At 34.1% G+C, this 16526-nt stretch overlaps 2 protein-coding genes and 1 long non-coding RNA gene across 3 annotated transcripts; 2 read left to right on the forward strand and 1 right to left on the reverse strand.

Annotated features, from left to right (window-relative positions):
- Positions 1–16: 16 nt before the first annotated feature.
- On the reverse strand, positions 17–4439 carry LOC101256209 (uncharacterized). Its single transcript, XM_004245975.5, has 4 exons — positions 4177–4439; positions 3212–3487; positions 1826–2005; positions 17–853 (listed from the first exon to the last, which is right to left on the reverse strand). Exons 2-4 carry the CDS (start codon positions 3452–3454, stop codon positions 236–238), a joined length of 1041 nt encoding a protein of 346 aa, XP_004246023.2. The 5' UTR covers positions 3455–3487; positions 4177–4439; the 3' UTR covers positions 17–235.
- Positions 4440–6420: 1981 nt separating this feature from the next.
- IMPCHASE (putative inosine monophosphate cyclohydrolase) lies at positions 6421–12541 on the forward strand. Its single transcript, NM_001247775.2, is given in 12 exon segments — positions 6421–6588; positions 6673–6769; positions 6994–7069; positions 7508–7604; positions 8908–9010; positions 9262–9395; positions 10156–10333; positions 10677–10831; positions 10988–11197; positions 11469–11816; positions 11890–12016; positions 12220–12541. Coding segments are annotated over 12 exon segments (1803 nt in total). The 5' UTR covers positions 6421–6462; the 3' UTR covers positions 12372–12541.
- A 524-nt stretch (positions 12542–13065) lies between these two features.
- LOC138337799 (uncharacterized) lies at positions 13066–15053 on the forward strand. Its single transcript, XR_011211269.1, has 2 exons — positions 13066–13206; positions 14710–15053. It is a non-coding gene; the product is annotated as an uncharacterized lncRNA (long non-coding RNA).
- Positions 15054–16526: the final 1473 nt, after the last annotated feature.

Genomic DNA, 16526 nt, shown 5'->3' on the forward strand with positions numbered 1-16526 from the left:
AATGGTGTCACCAAGCTGGAGAACTAATAAAGACGGATATTATACATTTACTTATCATCCATGACATCAATAACACAACTGTTTAAGCAAAACCTATCTCCTTCAGGAGAAATTTACAAGACAAAACCCCAAAAAGAACAAACATTTGATAAACTTTTAGTTTACACGCATCAACAGGACCAGAAACAGTGTGTAGTATGTGTCAGACTGCGAAAAGCAAAAAAACTCAAAAGATTCAGAAACCTAGCAGCTCCACAGCCCTGTCTGAGAGAGTCCATAACACTGGTGCAAATACAGGGGTGATCCTTGGCAACGTAGGATATGTCAGTGTTCCGAGCAAAAACCAATTGAAGCTCAACAGAGCAACTGCATCAGACGCAGGTCTGTTCCTAATAGTCGAGAAGAACTGGACCACACTCCACAACGACATGACAACGACAGCAAATAGCGCGAGGACTAGAGGCATGCATGCATCTTCAGCTTTCCATATGATCGTTCCAACTAAGAGCGATAATATTGCACTAAAAAGGGTCTGGTAAACAGCTAGATCCCTTCGTTGTTGTAGCACATCATTTGTGTCAAAATACTCAAACGTAGTCTGAGTACGTGGCCTGTTGACATCTCGACAGGATCTGGCTTCCACAAATTCAGAGCTCGTACTTCCGTTTTTGCTGTTATCTTCTTGCATTCCTTCCTTGTGTATGGCCACGCTCTCAATGCCACTTGATCTCCAAAATGGAACAGCATCGCTACAGCCTTGCATTACTGGGCCATCAAAATGGTCTTCAAGGTCTGAAAGTGCTTTACCATGAACTTCATTCAATCGTTGATTTTCCACCTTCAGATTCTTAAGCTATATCACACCAAATACAAAGTTCAGGCTTTCCCGTCTCAAGATTTTCCGTATCATGAGCAGATGAAAAATTGGAACTTACAGGACCATTATAACAAATCGAAGCTACCGCTTTCTGTGACTAGTTTACCTCAATATCTCTCTCAATAAGATCCATTTTTTTCGAAGTAGCAAGAAATACATGTCTGAACGGAAAAACGTTATCCAGCTGAAAACTTAAGAAACCAAATCTCAACTCATACACATAACAAATGGGACAGATATTCAAGCAGTAACTCTAGGCTATGTTTCATTGACTCGACAATTAGCAGTAAGAAGTTACTTTCTACTACATAAAAAAAGTTTATATAGTCTATAAGCCGTATCACCATAATCACAATGCTCTTATTCTCATTCTTAATTCTTATATATCTATATATATATATATATATATATATATTAACCATCCAATGCCCTGAAACACACAGATCCGGATATAGCTGCTCTCCTGTATAAGAAAAAGGCAGGATAATCATTGCAAAAAGGGCCTTAACTATGGCATCTTGTCCTAAACAACTGATCAGATAAACCCTTTGTCTATTAATCAGCTCCTCTCCTTACTAAGCTAAAACAATATGTGACACTGACGAAACAATAATGGAGAACTTTGATATTACAGTCCCAAAATCCAGGAAATCAAGTAAATGATCAACTTTCTGACCCATCCTAACAGGGTTACTTTTTCTTCAAGTCAAATAGTTCTGAATGTATGTATTCCTTCAACACTTCAGATTTATATTCTCCTTAATATGCTTTGCTTCTTTGTTGCTCAGAAGAAGTTAGCAGAACAATGATGCTACAAAACTTAGACACTAGCTGATATAATGGAGCAAGCGAGTGGTAGAATGGTAGCTTCTATAAATCTCAAGTGCATGTACTAGTATTGTAGTATACAAACAGAGATTTTATCAGTAGAGAAAGATAATATTTCACCTGGTCCTCCAATTGCTCAATTTTGACGATGGCATCGTCATGTTCATCCTCGAGTTCTGCTAACATGGCCTGCATTATCTTTTTATCCTTGATGGCTACTAGTATTTTCTTCTCAAGTTGCTTCCTTTCCCAAACAAGATTTTCAAACTCGATCTGCATTTCCTGCAGATGCATCTCCAGCTGCACATTATTGTTCTCAAGTCAGTTGCTTAAGTCTGCAAAATAATACCAAATCCTCAAAATGAAGAGTAGAGGCTTCAAGTCAGTCGCTCTAAGTCAGCCAAATACTACCAACTCCTCAAAATGAAGAGTAGAGGCTATATCAAGTCAGTTGCTTTTAGTCAGCCAAAAAATACTAACTCAAAACTCAATTAAAGACATAACTAAATAGACATCTGTGCCACTAAACGAAACACACACAGAGACTATATATATACACACACACACACACAGAGTCCTTGCATCCAATATGAATTGCAGGAGATCTTTAACGAGGAACAGATTAGTAACTCCTGACTACTAACACTGGAGATTTCAAAGTTAATGTGGCATTGAAATTTTCTGTTTATGGGATTAGATCAGGTAGTACCATAATGATAATGAAGTTACCAATCATTTTTTTCTCTGAAGAAATTATTCCACAAAACTGAACGGCATTTGGAAATAGAGCTACCTGTGAAGTCTACCAAGATTATATTCAAGTTATACAGGTGAAAGTTGTAAAAAGGACAAGTAAACCTCATACAATAGAAAATGTTCTGGTCCCCCAAACCCCCGCCACACTCACACAAGGTGTACAAGAAAAGAGAAGATAGAAACTCGTTAAATTACCTTATCCAGCTCCACTCATCTTCTTTCAACTTTGTTTTCCCTTCAGTAGTAATACCAAAACACAATTCCAGATTACTCCAGATTTCACAAATTTTACAAGCATTGATATCAATCTAGTATGAGTCTACGTGAATCCTATTTTTTTCATTCTGGTCTATCCAGGTTCTATTGTATGCCAAATATTAGATATCGGAAAACTTCACACTAGTTAGGCTAGTTTTAAGTTGATTGTCAACTACCACAATCCTCCTCCTTACTCCGAGCTTAAGACACATAGCTATTATAGACTATAGTTAACATTTAAAACATGGATATTCAAACGAGTGCTGCACAAAATGTAAGATGGGGAATTTGACCACCTTATGTACTGGTCTAACAAAATTGAGTGTGCTATCCATTCAGATGATTCACTTATTAGTTTCCATAATTCTGGTTCATGAAGCACTAAAATAAACAAAAAATTAACACTACATATAAGGCATGTGGAAAAAACATCTTAAAAACTAAAGCATTAAAAAGGACACACACAATACACTTCTCAAAAATAACTCTCACCGCCCTTTCCCTTTGTAGAGCAGTTAAACTTCGTATAGGCAGGGATAGAACAGCAATAGCCCAAATTGTCAGTTTCCAGAGTAATCTGGCATGAAAACCCATAGCAGCTCTCAGCAGTTCTGTCCATGTTTGGATAACAATGCAAATTGTTCTCACACCGAAGAAGCAAGTGAATTTGACAAGTGACAAAGGCTTGATCAGCAAGATCATAACAGTGTTGACCAATTGAAGTAACTCTGCCATCTATACTTCCAAAAGTGGTCATATGTACGCCATCTGCATAAAATGTTCAAGTCCTAAAAATCTCAGTACAGAAGTTTATTCACAGAATGATCAAATCACAGTTTTCAATAAGAGTACCAGATAAATATGACAAATTTAGAACATTCTCGGTATAAGTCTAACCAGTTTAAAAAAAGAACTTTCATGGTTTTTTTAACATTTTGAGACATCCCAAAAGGCTAAAATCACACCCTTTTTTCTTCAACATCTTAAATTTCAGCCTTATAATTGACAAAATGATAACAACAGTCTTACACAGAGCCAGCAAATTGCTATAAACAACTAGTTGTCCTATAAAACCAAGTTGTGCATAAATCTATAAATTGTTAACTCAACATAAAGTGGAAACAAAGAACAGAGACTGAATAGAGACAATTTATCAAGCCAAAAATTGATAAACAAATACAAACAAACATCAATATCTGAATGCAACAAAGAAAGAACCACAGAACTAGCTTTTGGCCTTAATCAATAAAAAAATCAAATTTATCTTCCCCACTAACAAAAGTTCAAATTTTTTCAAGAAAACTACATGTCCAAATACAACTTCAAGTTTTAAAAATCACAACTATAGTTAAACAAGAGCTTTAGTTCACTAGAAGAGTTGTAAACAGAGAAAAGAAAGAAGGGTATTGGGGGGGGGGGGGGGAGGAAGATGAAGATGAAAGATAAAGAGAGTTTACTGTGAGTGATGGGAGAATTGACAAAGTGGAATGCGGAAGCTGGAAGACGGAGTGTCTGAGGAAAGCTCTTTTTCAGAGTGGGGTCGCTATAACAGTGTGGATTTTTGCCACCTTTAGTGCTTAGAGAGTGACACGTTATGTTAAACAAAGAGCTTTGAATGGATAGAGAAGAGTACCGCCAGCTTTACAAACTCAAATCCTGCCATAATCCACTGCTCCTTACACATATGTATACTCTATACCTGACATAATATACTTTATTTAATTTTATATGATTATTTATATATATTTAAAATATAAATATTAATTAAAATCAAGTTATATATTTAGATATATAATTGAAAAAATATTTATCTTTAGAAATAAAACATTAGTTAGTTGTATATACAAGGACTAAACACTAATTGAATGGTCTTTTTTCTTCCTTCTTTTACTTATTTCCTCGTATAGTTGTTTATCACTTTGAAATCCTTGATAAATTTAAACTGGAGTAAATTATGAATTTCAAATAAAAGAAATTGTGGAATTTTTTCATAAATAAATAGGATGAAATATAAATATATTTTATTTATCTTTTAAGGGAATAAAAGTTATTTTTGATAAACTTTTAATTATAAAAGTATGTTAAGAAGTAAGTTTACGAAATCAAAAAGTAACAATATCTGATAAGATATCAAAAAAAGGGATCAATAGTAAAATTGAAAAAGCTTCTATTTCATCATAAAATTTAAATACGATATATATTATGGAAACTTGACAAAAATCCTCTTCTTAAGTTCACTTATTATCCTTATCTTTTATTAATTTTAAAAATATTTAAAATCTCTCATTTTTAAGTTAAATGAGGTGGATATAAAAATGTGGCAAAAATAAAGGCGAATACAAAGATGTGACAAAAAATGAGGCGGATATAAAAATGTGCTTAAAATCAGACGGATACGCAGATACAAAAATATGACAAAAAATGAGACGGATATAAAAATTTTAAAAACGAGGCGGATACAAAAATGTGACAAAAAATGAGGCGGATATAAAAATGTAATAAAAAATGAGGCGGATACAAAAATGTTACAAAAAATGATATGGATACAAAAATGTGACAAAAAATATATAATGTATCCTCCACCTTTTTATTATATCAGCCCTATTATGTATCCGTATTTTTATATATTTTTGAGAAATCTTAGTCATTAAAAATTTATAAAAGACATATGATTATTTATTATTTATGTCATTTACCCATATATTATTAACATCTCTTTCTATAATTTATTAAATTAATGATCTAAAATATTTGAAGCATCCTCCCTAGTATAATTTGTATCAATCTTTACTTTTACATTTGTCTATGTGATAATATTATTGAACTTTCATACATACATGGTCTTTTAATCCTACTCAATCGGAAACTTTTGAATTGTATAGTTTATCTTCAAAATTCTAATATATATAGTTAACTTCACATTATCAATAAGTACATATTATCTTAGATAATATTCATCACCTTCTTCGAAATATATCGTGTTAATTGATTCATTCTTAAGACAAATATAAAAGGGCTAAAATACATTTCTACGAATACGCGATACAATTAAAGGAATTAAATGAATTTTTAAATGATTAAAATTCAAAAACAAAGGTAATTATTTTTTTATGAATTTTTATCTGAAACATCATTCTCCGTCCTATTTTATATGTCACCTATTTACATGCATATGCATTAAGAAATGATCTAACTTTAACTTTATTTAATGTTTTATTAAGTCAACTTTATAATTAATGACGAATAAATTTCAAGATTAATTAACTATTCTATCAAGAATATAATAGGCAAAATATGATAATTTATGCATAAATTTTATAAGATGACAAGTATTATAGTTCAACTATTTATAAAAAGAGATCACGTATAAAATATAACGGAGAAAATATTAATCAAAAATACGTGTAAAAATTAATAAATCAATTGTCATATGAACAAAATTAAATCATCATATATACTAATTAAATACAAGATAAAGGATTAATAGTAATATTAATAATAATAATAAAATATATATATATATATATATATATATTGATAGTTGAAACGTAAAACTTAAAAAAAAATAAAATATCAAAATATATTTTTAGTCTATCACCTCATAAAAAAAATAATTAATTTCTAGGGCTAATGGGCAAAGTACAAAGGCTATAGGTAAGTGTTGCCACTCTCTTCTCCTCTTCATCCAAATTAAAACCCAGATAGTCTTTTTTTAAAACCCCCCCAAAAAGTGAACAAAAACAATGTTATCGGCCTCTTCCGCCGCCACCACGCCGGCCACCGCCATTGCCGCCAAAGCTTTCCGCACTCAAATTCCGCAGCTCCACACCATCCGAACAAGAACTGATCATTGTTTCGGCCCACAACAGGTAATGAAAAATTGAGAAAAATAAAACTACTCCTAATAGTTCTTCTTCTATGTGATAATAATTTTTGTGGTCTGCGAGGTCCAGTTCTCGAAGACGTCGTATAGGTTGATTGTTCATCCAGTGAAAGCTATGGCTGAAACTGTAGCTACTCCTCAGTCTGCTCCCAAGCTGTCAACTTCAGGTCCCTTTTTTAAAAAATTATTTTTGGAGTAAATTTAAGTTAATCCCTTTTAATTAGTTAAATTCTGTTTTGGAATGCTACTGACAAAATTGACATTCATGACAGCAACCTTGTGTTTTAGAAGTTAGGCAGTGTTTAATAATTCTTATCAATTTAAAATTTGGAATGTATTCAATCACTGTACGCTCATGTGAACTTACTATTCACGTATATGGTTATGTTAGGGAGGAAGCAAGCATTGATATCACTTTCAGATAAGACAGACTTGGCTAAGCTTGGCAATGGGCTGCAGGAGTTGGGGTAAAGATTACGAAAACATTTTTTCATATTTTACAAAAATAATTGAAGGATGGTTGCAGCATCTACAAGTCAAATTGCTTGGCCTAGAGCTGTTAGTTTGTTACTGAAGTGAATCTTAAATATATGTACATGACTGCCGAACTTTACTTGCAGTTACTTTCCTAAAGAAAGAAACACTGTTAAGCATCACATGAAAGGGCATAATCCTAATCTGCATTGAGAGTCACTCGGTTATGTTATCATCTAGGCTTAATCTGATTGGTGCTGGTGTCCCCTATGTCTTTGCGTGTGCTCCTTTTAATGAGACTGTACCCATTATCTTGCAAATCGAAGTGTCTAGTTGCTACCTATATTTACTGGCCAAAATCATACAACTTATTTACATCCCACTGGATAATTCTCAAATTGCAAAGATCTCTTATTTAATCTATTTTGCAGGTACACAATTGTTTCAACGGGAGGCACTGCATCTGCTTTGGAAGGTGCTGGTGTGTCTGTCACCAAAGTGGAAGAGCTGACTCGTTTCCCTGAAATGGTAGGAACTCCTGACTAATGTTTGAAAGGTATAACTGGAACTTGCCCTGGGGTAAGGCAATCCCTAAACACTCCCATCTGTCCAAGCTTTGGTGGATGGTGCTACCTGGTATCTGTGCCGGTGGGAGGTAGCAGGTACCCTGTGGAATTAGTCGAGGTGTGCACAGGCTGCTCCAGACACCAGGGTTATAAAAAATAATTCTATTCTCAATAAAATAAAAATTTTATGGAACACCTACCTCGAAATGCCAATCCTTGCATCTTCACTTTTTTTTTTTTTTGGATACAGACCTTGCATCTACTCTTCTTAACACTGTTTTTTAACCGCTTTAATTTCATTTGTCTTCGCTATGATGGTTGACTTCTTTTTAGCTACATAACTTTGTTTTTACATATAATGTACCTTTATTTCCTTTGCAATTTCATATTTCGTGCACATCTTTGTATTGGGGGGTGGGGGGGCATGAATACCAGAGAACCAAAAAATCGGATCGGACCGATTTAATTAGGTTCATTGGCTCCAGTTTTAATTTATTCAAAACTTCAGATTCTATTTGGTTCTTGGTTATAGGATCCCGGTTCTTCAGTTAACTGAAATTCTGTGAATGGTTTAATAGCTCTGCAGGGTATGTTTTTGTGGCGTACGTTATTTCTTTAGCCATTTCTTTACGGTTGGAAGTTTTGCCTTTCATTCAGTTGTTGTAACCATATTCTAATGAGGATATAATCTAACTATGAAACGGTATTAAATTTTTAAGTATTATGTCTGTTTCTATAGTAATGTAATCTAATAAGGGAATATATTAGAAATTATATCTTTTTCAAAATTTTAGCTCAGATTAAATCATGATTGTTTTGGTGAAATTCACCAAGCTAATTATTATGTGTCAAGCAATTTTTTTGATGCGCAAGTTCATAAGATAAGATTGAGGCAGGTATTTGTCTCATAAAACACAAAATAGCCATTTTGAACTTTAAAAAAAACCATTTTGCAAGCAGAAAAAATAGGCCATTAATTGGGTTCACACCAAAGAACAGAACTGGAAAAAACTCGAACCAAATTAAATTAATTCGGTTTGATTTTCCGTATACACTAATAAATAACCGAAAACCGAAAGTTTGAGCCGAATGCCCACCCCTTCTTTGTATGGTTCGTAGTATATTGTATTCAAACTTTTCTCTTAATGTTTGATCCAATAAGTGTTGTGCTTACACATCCTTGTAGTTGATTTTATAACATGAGAGCAGTGACTCATGACGTTTAACTTCAAAAACATAACTGAGAAATTTTCTCCTTGTCACAGCTTGATGGCCGTGTAAAAACTTTGCATCCAGGCATTCATGGAGGTATCCTTGCTAGAAGAGATCAGGAGCATCACATGGAAGCTCTTGAAAAACATGAAATTGGTGAGCTAATTGATTTTTATTATGGTAGAATACATAGTTTACACCCTGACCTTGGGACCAAAGGATTCAAGGTCTTTACTTAATTAAAAAAAGGAATCAAGGTTTCTGTTGCAAAAAGGTATTTTGCATTATGGAAACACTTATTGCTTGGTTACCAAAAAAGCCTGGGGTTTGGCATACATCTAGTCTTATAGGAGCATGATGCAATGTTAGAAATAAGGAAACAAATGAATGATGTTTTCAATGTGCAGGTACATTTGATGTTGTAGTGGTCAATTTGTATCCCTTTTATGCCAAGGTTTCTTCTTCAAGTGGCATTTCATTTGAAGATGGAATTGAAAACATCGATATTGGTGGACCTGCCATGATTAGGGCTGCTGCAAAGGTTGCTTAGCTTATTACTTTTCCCTGACCTGCAACTTGTATAAGACAAGTTACTTTTATGTTAATCACTTGTGAACCAACATTTTTTCATCTTCGAATCTTCTCTGCTACAGCTTTATGCTTTGGCTTCTTGATCTTAATTGTATAAATGTTGTGGGAGCAATCACGACTCCTAAGATAAAAAATGGTTTTTTCCTACTCGGAGTTTGTGTGGCTTGTGTAGGATGCTTTATATATCAGAAAGGTTGTGGGATACAGTAGGTACATCTGAAATTTGAAACTTTCCTCTTAGCTTTATAATGCCATTCTGTGCTATGTGGGAAGCTCTTATCCATTATTAAGTATCTGAGTTGAAGAAGGAGCTAACTTGTGTTCCAGCTATGCTAAAATTCAGCTTTATAATGCCATTCTGTGCTATGTAGGAAGCTCTTATTCATTATTAAGTATCTGAGTTGAACAAGGAGCTAACTTGTGTTCCAGCTATGCTAAAATTCTATGAATTGCTTTTCTGGATAATATGTTGTATGCTTCAATTTATGTGGCATACATCAATAACAATACTGTATCTGGTAAAATCATGGTTATTGTCTTACACCATTTGTAATGTTTGCTGAATCTTTTTGGGAGGCTTTCTATCTTTTGGTGTACTTCTTCTCTGCGTGAATTCTCCCACATTTAACTACCTTCTCTAGAAAATGCTGGCTGTTACATTGTGTTGTGTACAGCTCTGTGTCTAACTGTGGGCAATGCTTATTTAACAGAATCATAGGGATGTTTTGGTCGTAGTTGATTCTGAAGATTACCCAGATCTTTTGGAGTTCCTTCGTGGAGATAATGATGATCAACAATTTCGAAGGAAGTTGGCCTGGAAAGCTTTTCAACATGTTGCTTCATATGATTCTGCAGTTTCAGAATGGCTGTGGAAACAGACTGTTGGAGGTATTCCCTTTCAAAACTAATACAGCCCAATAAAACAAATCCCTCTTCCTCCCATCCCCTCCCCATAACAAGAAATAAAGAGGTTCAATAAAGAACTTGAAAACATTAAAACGATCATACTCGGCCTCTTCATTTGAAATATATGTAAATGTCGATGGTTTTCCATGGTAAAATAAGGTTTCAAATTTATTTTAATTTTGATGAACAGTAGCCTTCAAAGCCTCATTGTGCTTCGAATTCTGTTGAATATGATGTTAAAACTGAGGGTGTGTATGTGAGAGAGAGAATGCAGGCCTTTTCATCTGCTACGATACTGATTGATGACTTTGGTCTCTGTTGGTAGATAAGTTCCCTCCCAGCCTGACAGTGCCGCTCTCTCTAAAAGACCAACTTCGATATGGTGAAAATCCTCATCAGAAGGCTGCAGTTTATGTGGACAAGTCTCTGTCTGAGGTTAACGCTGGTGGAATTGCAACTGTTATCCAACACCATGGCAAGGTTAGAATTCTAATGTTCATAACTTTGGCAGATTCTCAAATTCTGTTTAGTGTGCATTTGAACACTGGATAGTTCATTGCTCTAAATTTAACATCACGTGAATGGATTCTTCTAGTTGACGTTTCAAGGCTAATGATTGCCTTCTTCTTGATGTAGGAGATGTCATATAACAACTACCTGGACGCTGATGCAGCTTGGAATTGTGTCTGTGATTTTAATCAACCAACTTGTGTTGTTGTGAAGCATACAAATCCTTGTGGAGTTGCATCACGGAATGATATCATTGAAGCATATAGGCTAGCTGTGAAAGCAGATCCAGTTAGTGCATTTGGTGGTATAGTAGCCTTCAATGTCGAAGTTGATGAGGTAAAATTACTCAATGGACCTATTCAGATGCATATTTTGATCTTTTGTTGATTATGATCTTACAATTGTGCTCTTTTTGTTTCTTTCTGGAAACCTAAATGGGTGATGATGCATTGTATTTGGTACTACTTTTTATAGGAGTTGTGTTGAATTTTTTTTATCTGCTCTACCACACCTTCTAGTGTTGGAGAAATACAAAATCAAACTATAAGTTTAGGTGTCACATCAAGGTTGACAACTCTTTTAACTAATCTATTTTGGTTCTTTGCAGGCTCTTGCAAAGGATATTAGAGAATTTAGAAGCCCCACAGATGGTGAGACTAGGATGTTTTATGAAATAGTAGTCGCACCAAAATACACAGAGAAGGGTCTTGAGGTTCTCCGTGGGAAGTCTAAGACTTTGAGAATCCTTGAGGCAAGTAAAAACAACAAGGGCAAGCTTTCTCTCAGACAAATTGGTGGTGGTTGGTTAGCCCAGGATTCAGATGATTTGACCCCGGAAGATATCCAATTCAATGTCATGTCTGACAAAACTCCACAAGAAAATGAGCTTATCGATGCACAGTTTGCTTGGTTATGTGTCAAGCATGTCAAGAGCAATGCCATAGTAATTGCAAAGGTACTTATGGCTGATATATCTAATAAATGATATTTCTTTCATTGTTTTCTAAATGTAATTTTTTTTATTGTAGAACAATTGTATGTTAGGAATGGGGAGTGGACAACCAAATCGTCTAGAGAGTTTGAGGATTGCTATGAGGAAAGCTGGAGATGAAGTAAAAGGAGCTGCTTTGGCAAGTGATGCTTTCTTCCCATTTGGTACGTACATGTACTGGTAGAGCAAGTCTTACTTTAAAACAAAGTGGGACAATAGGTTTCGACAAACTATGACTGGTCGAAAGTGCAAATTTTAAGAAAATATACCATAAAGAAAAAAATTGGTATCATCTTGTAATGTGCCTTAGACACATGTTTCTTATTGTTTTTTTTTTTCTCATAACAATTTTTTTTAATTAAATCAGCATGGAATGATGCTGTTGAAGAGGCGTGTCAAAGCGGAGTAAGCGTTATTGCAGAACCAGGAGGGAGCATAAGGGACAAAGATGCAGTGGAGTGTTGTAACAAGTATGGAGTCTCACTTGTTTTCACCAACGTGAGGCACTTCAGGCATTAGATGTTTTGTAGGGTATTACTAAACTCCTTATTTACTATTTTTACCAAATGTTTTTGATCTCTAACATTAATCTTTGATATTTTTGAGGAATTATCTTTTATCTAGTAGTTTTGAGCGTGTATTATAGGAAAAATGTTGTTGTATCAGAAATTTTACTTTTGATGCTCTAAGTTTATTCAAACTACAGCAATAGGAATATCTTTCTCAGGCTTTATGTCTGAACGTTTTTATAGCCACATTTTCAAGTCCTCAATTTCAACAGCTCTTGAACCATACTAGACTGAAATCATCATAATTTGTGAAATTTGTGGTGACACTGTGAACTCAAATCACGGTATAAGTTGAGTTTGTAGTTGAGGTCTATGAAGTGGTAAGACTGATCCCAGCGATTACTTCCCGCGTTGGATTTGTCTTATTTTGTACTTGCTGTCTAACGGTAAGATATTTTGGTTTTATAGTTGAATTAGAAGACCCGATGATCATTCTATTCGTCACCGTGGACACAAAAGAATAAAAAAGACGATCAAAAGTTACGACTGTAGAAATAATGTTCATTATTGCTAGTTAATGGTACGATACGACCAATGAAAGTTTTATTAGAAAAATTGCTGCTTTTATTATTGTTAAACTGGGTTGGTGATAATAGGAATTACATGCATATCAAGTTGTCTTCTCACTGTCACACCAAGATACAGCTGACTCATATCCAATTCTTGATGTTTCATTCCATTGGGTAGCTTCCAATCAAAATGGTATTGAAAAAGAGCCAATGGATGTTCTACATTTGCTAGATCAAAGGACATGCCTGGACACATCCTTCTTCCGGCTCCAAATGGTATGTACTCAAACTTATTTCCATTGAAATCAATTGAACTATCAAGAAATCTCTCTGCTTTAAAGCACTCTGCATCCTCCCAATATGTCGAGTCTCTTCCAATTGCTCAAACGTTCACCAACACTTGAGTTTTTTCTTGTATATCATAACCATCAATCTCACATTTTTCTCTACTCAACCTTGGGAGTAACAAAGGGGCAGGTGGATGCAACCTGAGTGTCTCTTTGATCACTGCTTTTAAGTATTTCAATTGATCAAACTTTGATTCATCTACATAACCTTTTTCACCAAATACTCTCCTCACTTCTTCTTGTGCTTTCTCTAACACACTTGGGTTCGTCAGCATTTCGGCCATTGTCCAATCAACTGTTGTTGCTGAAGTATCTGTTCCTGCTGAAAACATGTCCTGATACATGTGCATAGCATGAACATGTCATAAATTGAGAATTTCATATAGCTTCTACATATAATAGTATGAGAAGAGGATCGGAGTAGAGTGAACTAACCAAGATCACTGCTTTAATATTTTTTCGAGTTATTTCATATTTTTCATCATTTTGTACTCTTAAAAGGACATCCACCAGGTCCTCATGCATACTTGTGGTGTTGTTGTCAACAACAATATGATCATCTATAATCTCATCAAGTAGCCTATCTATTTCATGATGAAGCTTCTCCAATTTTGACTCAAGACCAGTTATATGTTGAAGCCACTTGATTGAAGGGTAAAAATCAGTATAAGTAAAGCCAGTTCCAACTTTAAGAAGTTCAGATAATATAGATATGAACTTCTCTGTGTTTTTGAACTTTTTCTCAACTGCTGCTTCAGTCAACATAGTAGAATGTAGCAATTGAGTCAAATTAACAGGGGATCCAGCATGACTAGCCAAGAATCTAGCAAGACCTGAGACAGAGGTGGATCTAGAATGTCAAGAGTAAGTTCAAGTGAACCCGTAGAGTGTTGGATTACAGAACTACCAAACATAGAAAGAGATACTTCATATTATTTTTAAAACAGATTAAAAAAGAATGTTAGACACTTCAGTTAAAACAAAAGGAGTGGAGGGATATTAGTAGCTCAGTTGGTTAACTACTTGAAGTTTTACCTTATTGGTGAAGGTTCAGTTCCTCACCTTGTAATTCCCTTTACCTATTTCATTTTTTTAAAAGAAACAAAAGGAAATACAAAAAGACGAGCGAATTTTACAATTTCGTTATAAGTTTGCTTGTTTTCTATAGTTATATTAGCATAATTTGAAATCATTAATTTAAAATTTTGAATCAACTTCTGACCTGGGAATTCTTCCTCTCTAAGAGACCGGAAGGACTGAACGCGCTTGGCGCTTAGAAGATCAAGTACACATATTTTACGCATCTGTCTCCAGTAATCACCATATGGAAGGAATCCTATGTTGGCGGAATCATAAGAAATAATCTTAGCAGCAAGAGGCTGAAACCTTGATGCAAAGACTATGTCTTGAGTTTTCATCACTTGTTTTGCAGTTTCAGGTGTGGAAACAAGTATAGTAGGGACATGTTGTTGCAAGTGCATTATTGGTCCATGTTTTTTCAGCTAAGTCTCGGACTTTGTGGACTAAAGGGCCATCAGCTACTAATTGGTGTAAGTTCCCAATAATAGGTAATTTCCATGGTCCTGGAGGAAGCTTTGAAGAAGAAGAAGAAGAAGCATGGCTACTTCTTATTTTGAGAATAACAAGTATGAAAAATAGAGAAGCAAAGAAATAAATTGTAATAGACTCCATTTTTGCATAGTATACTTCTTTTTATGTGGAGTGGTTTCTTCAAAACTACAGAGAAATCCATTTATATAATGAACAAGTTTAAAATTCGGCATAATATATAAACGTGCTCTTTAATTTGGCTCTATCTTCATCTATGCCTTTCAACTTTGGGTATGTACAAGTAAATACTTAACTTATATAATGTTGAACAAGTAGGCACATGCATCCATTGTGACATATACACATACGATGCCATGTAGGATGTCACATTTGACGTGTGTGTCTATTTGTTCGATTTTTCGAATAGTTTAAGTGCCTACTTATGGACACCCAAAGTCGTAGGACATAGATGACAAGTAGAACCAAATTAAAGAGCACATTTACATATAACATATACATAAATGTGCCTTTAGACTTCATTTTATGTTTATGTCCTCCAATTTTGAATATTCACAAGTAGATATTTAAACTTGTATAAAGTTGAACAAGTAAGCGCATGAGTCCTACATGACACAATACACGTTGAACACCATGTAAGACAAAAAAATGACATGTAGGATGTCACGTAGGACATGTGTGTCTATTTGTTCAATTTTGAACAAGTTTAAGTGTCTACTTGTGCACACCCAAAGTTAAAAGGCATAAATGTGATTTGAAGCCAAGTTAAATGACATGTTTATGTATTATGCCTTTAAACTCAACTTCAACTTCAAAAATTTCAAATAGAATGAGAACATTTTTGGTGTTGAAATTTGCACCAATCTCTGTTTCGGGACCAAATTTAGAGTACTATATCCGTCCTTATTTATGTGAGGTAATATGACTTGATATAAAGTTTAAGAAAGAAAAAAGACTTTTGAAATTTGAAATTTGAAATTTGTGGTCTAAAATTAGCCATAGATGTTTGTATAACTAATTATTTCATTAAGGGTATAATGAACATTTAAAAGTTAAATCGTAACTAACTATGAAAACATGTCATTCTTTTTTAGGCTGATTGAAAAGAAAAATAAGTCATAAATTGTTTAATTTACGGATGATATAATGTTATTGATGTTCATTCAAAATATATTCCTTTCATTAACTTTTACTTGTCCATTAATGACTTTGCATATCTCTTAAGAAGCCATGTTATTCATATGGATTGATGTTTAGTATTATATCTTGTAATATGATTTGGGGAATAATCAAAATCTTCCCATTTTATCCTTAAGCCTTAAGACGTTGAAGCAATTTTTGAAGATTTAAGTACCTTGTAAAATAAAAGACATAATACATAAATATACCCTGTAACTTGGCTTCAAATCACATTTATACCTTTCAATTTTGTGTGAGCATAAATAGACACTTAAACTTATATAAGGTTAAACAAATAGACACATGTTCTATATTGTATCATGCATGTCATTTTTCGTTGTATGTGTATTGTGCCTCATAAGACTCATCTGTCTATTTGTTTAAACTTATATAAGTTTAAGTGTCTATTTGTGCATATCCAAAGTTGAAGGGCATAAATATGAAATGAGGCCAAGTTTAAGGACACATTTATATATTATGTCAAAATAAAAAGTATCCACG

The sequence above is a fragment of the Solanum lycopersicum genome, chromosome 8 (assembly GCF_036512215.1).
Source record: "Solanum lycopersicum chromosome 8, SLM_r2.1".
Classification (NCBI taxonomy): domain Eukaryota; kingdom Viridiplantae; phylum Streptophyta; class Magnoliopsida; order Solanales; family Solanaceae; genus Solanum; species Solanum lycopersicum.